This window comes from Plasmodium gallinaceum (assembly GCF_900005855.1).
Source record: "Plasmodium gallinaceum strain 8A genome assembly, contig: PGAL8A_v1_21, whole genome shotgun sequence".
Classification (NCBI taxonomy): domain Eukaryota; phylum Apicomplexa; class Aconoidasida; order Haemosporida; family Plasmodiidae; genus Plasmodium; species Plasmodium gallinaceum.
The window spans coordinates 525,395-528,918 of NW_021628323.1; the positions used below are offsets into that span (position 1 = coordinate 525,395).

At 12.8% G+C, this 3,524-nt stretch overlaps 2 protein-coding genes across 2 annotated transcripts in view; one reads left to right on the plus strand and one right to left on the minus strand.

Annotated features, from left to right (window-relative positions):
* PGAL8A_00033950 (hypothetical protein) overlaps positions 1 to 247 on the minus strand; it is a gene marked incomplete at both ends in the record, with an annotated part of 2,638 nt that extends 2,391 nt beyond the window's left edge. The window contains one exon of the mRNA XM_028674339.1: positions 116 to 247. Within this exon, the coding sequence (XP_028530702.1) occupies positions 116 to 247 (132 nt within the window). The remainder of the gene's footprint in view (positions 1 to 115) is intronic.
* Positions 248 to 1,752: 1,505 nt separating this feature from the next.
* Positions 1,753 to 3,357, plus strand: RAB1b (ras-related protein Rab-1B, putative; the record flags this gene model as incomplete). The annotated part of the gene is made up of 6 exons (XM_028674340.1): positions 1,753 to 1,766; positions 1,951 to 2,023; positions 2,433 to 2,528; positions 2,628 to 2,691; positions 2,790 to 2,865; positions 3,078 to 3,357. The coding sequence occupies 6 exons, from the start codon at positions 1,753 to 1,755 to the stop codon at positions 3,355 to 3,357; spliced, it is 603 nt and encodes a 200-aa protein (XP_028530703.1).
* Positions 3,358 to 3,524: the final 167 nt, after the last annotated feature.

Here is a 3,524-nt window from a genome sequence, read left to right on the forward strand (position 1 = left end):
TAATTAAAAAAAAAAAAAAAAAAAAAAAAAGTGTAATAGAATCAAATATTTTACAATAAAAAGGATAATAAAATTAAAAATTTTTCTTTCTAATTTATATTTTCATTTTTCTAACATTATTATGTATAGGTAACAAAGAATTTACATATGTTAGCATAAATAGATCACGAATAGAATAAATTAGTTTCCCACATAATCTATTCTTTTTTTTCTTATCATTTAATTTATTTGTCTCATTTAATTCCATTTTATTACAAAAAATATTCTTTTAATATATGAATTAAGAATAAGAAAAATAAAAAAAAAAAAATTGCAATTATTTTATATTTTCATTTTTCTTTTTTTTTTTATTTGTCTATAATTATTCATTTTTTCAAAAAAAAAAAAAGAAAAATTGCCTCAAAAATTTATTAGAATATATATATCTTTTAATCTAAATTATTTATTAAATTTTTTTTTTTTTTTTAATAGTAAATTCATATATATATATATATATATATATATATATATATATATATATATATAAATATATATATATTATTTTCTAATTTTAACAATTTTTTCTTTTTATTATACAAATAAATTTTTTAATATAAAAAGGAATGAAAAAAATACATTTATGTTGTCATATAAATATAATTTAATTTATCATTTAATTATATTTTATTCTTAATTATTAATGAAAAATTACTTAAATGAAATATTATAAAATTAAATATATATATTTAATTAGTTTTAATACTATTTGTTTTGTCACCCATTTATACTTGTTACACAACACAAAAAAAAAAAAAAAAAAATTTTTTTTTCTTTAATATATATATAAATATATATATATATAAATATATGTATATAATTATATATATATATATGAACTTTCACCTTTAATCAATTTAATATATTTTTAAATATATATATATATATATATATACATATATATATATATATTTTTTTTTTTCTCTTTAAAATATATACAAATAAATATATTTATATGACAATCTAATATTAAAGTGTATTTCAGATAATTATATTTTACAATTCCTTTGTAAATATAACAAAAAAGTGTACAAAAAAGTAATATTAGTTAAATTTAATAAGCATAATTGCATTATATAAAGAAAATATTTTTAAAATACATAAATACATATTGAAATATAACTCTCTTTATATTTATAAATATATAAAATTTTATTTCATTTTTTTATTTTATATATATTTTTTATATTTATTTTTTTGTACACGTAAAAAAAAAAAAAAAAAAAAATATTATCCGTGTAAATCTGCAACATTTATACTTTTATATATATATTTTTTTTAAATTATTTTTAAAATATTTATATCAACAAATTAAATTTTTCTTTTTTTTAATTAACATGTTAGTAATGATAATAATTTTTTTATTTTTTTTTATATATGTATATAATATGAATATATAAATACACATATAATTTTTATAGAGATAAATAAATATTTTTTTATTTTTAATATTCTATTATCTTTTTTTTCTTATTTTATTTTTTTAGTTATTTTAAATTTTATTTTATTTATATTTTTTCATTTTTCATTTTTCATTTTTCTTTTTTTTTTTTTTTTTTTTTTTTTTTTTTTTTTTTTTTTTTTTTTTTTTTTTTTTTTTTCATTTTATTTAGCATTAATTCTAATATTTGACAATTGGTTTTTTTATTTTATTTTATTTTATTTTTTTTTTTTTTTTGTTTATTATTATTATTATAGAAACTTTTGGTATTCAAAATGAATGATAGCTAGTATGTTTTCACAATATGATATATAAAATATTTTAAAATATATATATATATTATACACATTTATTACTATTAGTTGCTTTGTTATATATATATATGTATATATATATATATATATGTATGTATATATATATTTATTATATATATGTATATATATATGTATATTTTTTATTTTTTTTTTCTTTAGTGATAGCTTATTTAAAATTTTATTGATTGGAGATAGTGGTGTTGGAAAGTCTTGTTTACTCCTTCGTTTTGCTGTAACAAAAATATAATAAAAATAAATTGATAAAAAAAAAAAAAAAAAATAAATATATGATATGTGTAATTATGAAAGAATAATATTGTTTGCTAATGATAAATAAGAATTAATTAAAAAAAAAAAAAAAAAAAAGATATAAAATTACAGAAAATGTTAAAATAGAGAATTATAATTAATTATATAAATAATTTTATGTAAACATGTTAATTTTTTAATATAAAAATAAATGTTATATAATAATATATATATATATATATGAAAAGATGAGATATTTTAAAATTAATATAAGGATTGAATTATTATTTTATTTTACTTTTTTTTATTTTTTATATTATATATTTTTATGTATCTTTTTTATTAACATAATAATTTTTCTTATCAATATTTATGTATTATTTTTTTTTTAGGATGATACTTATACAGATAGTTACATTAGCACAATAGGAGTTGATTTCAAAATTAAAACTATAGAAATTGATGATAAAATTATAAAATTACAAATAGTAATAATATATATATAATTATAATAAAATATATATATATATAATTATATATAATTATAATAAAAAATAAAAATTTCTTTAAATTTTGTAAAATTATAGTGGGATACAGCAGGTCAAGAGAGATTTCGAACAATAACGTCATCATATTATAGAGGAGCTCAAGGTTTTTTTTTATAAAATAATTATTTGATGAGATAAAATAATAAATATATAAAATTAATGTTTTATATATATTTATATAATTATTTTTGAATTTATTAGGAATAATAATTGTTTATGACGTAACTGATAGAGACAGTTTTAATAATGTCAAAAATTGGATAATTGAAATAGAAAAGTTAAAAAAAATATATATATATATATATATATATATATATATATATATATATATATATATATATATATTGAATAAATAAGAATATTACAATTTTTTTTTTATAAACTTATTTTATTATTTCATTGTATTTTTTTTTTTTTTTTTTTTTATTATTATTTATCATATATATGTATGCTTATACACTTTTTTTTCTTTGTCTTTATTTTCAAAAGGTATGCTTCTGAAGATGTTCAAAAAATATTAATTGGAAACAAAATAGATTTAAAAAATGATAGAAATGTAAGTTATGAAGAAGGGAAAGAATTAGCTGATAGTTGCAATATCCAATTTTTAGAAACATCAGCTAAAATAGCTCATAATGTTGAACAGGCATTCAAAACGATGGCTTACGAGATAAAAAATAAATCTCATTTAGAAAATCAACAAAAAGGAAAGGCAAATATTAATTTAAATGCAAAACCAGTCAAAGATAATAAAAAAAAGTGTTGTTGATAATTATAAAAAAAAGGAAATAAAAACAAAAAAGTAAAAATATTTTATAAAAAAAAAAAAAATCAAAATATTAAAAATATATATTTTCTTTTTTTTAAAATATTGGTGTATTTAGCATTTTCTAATTCTACCCTAATTCTTATGTTTCTATTTTTATTGAAATTTTT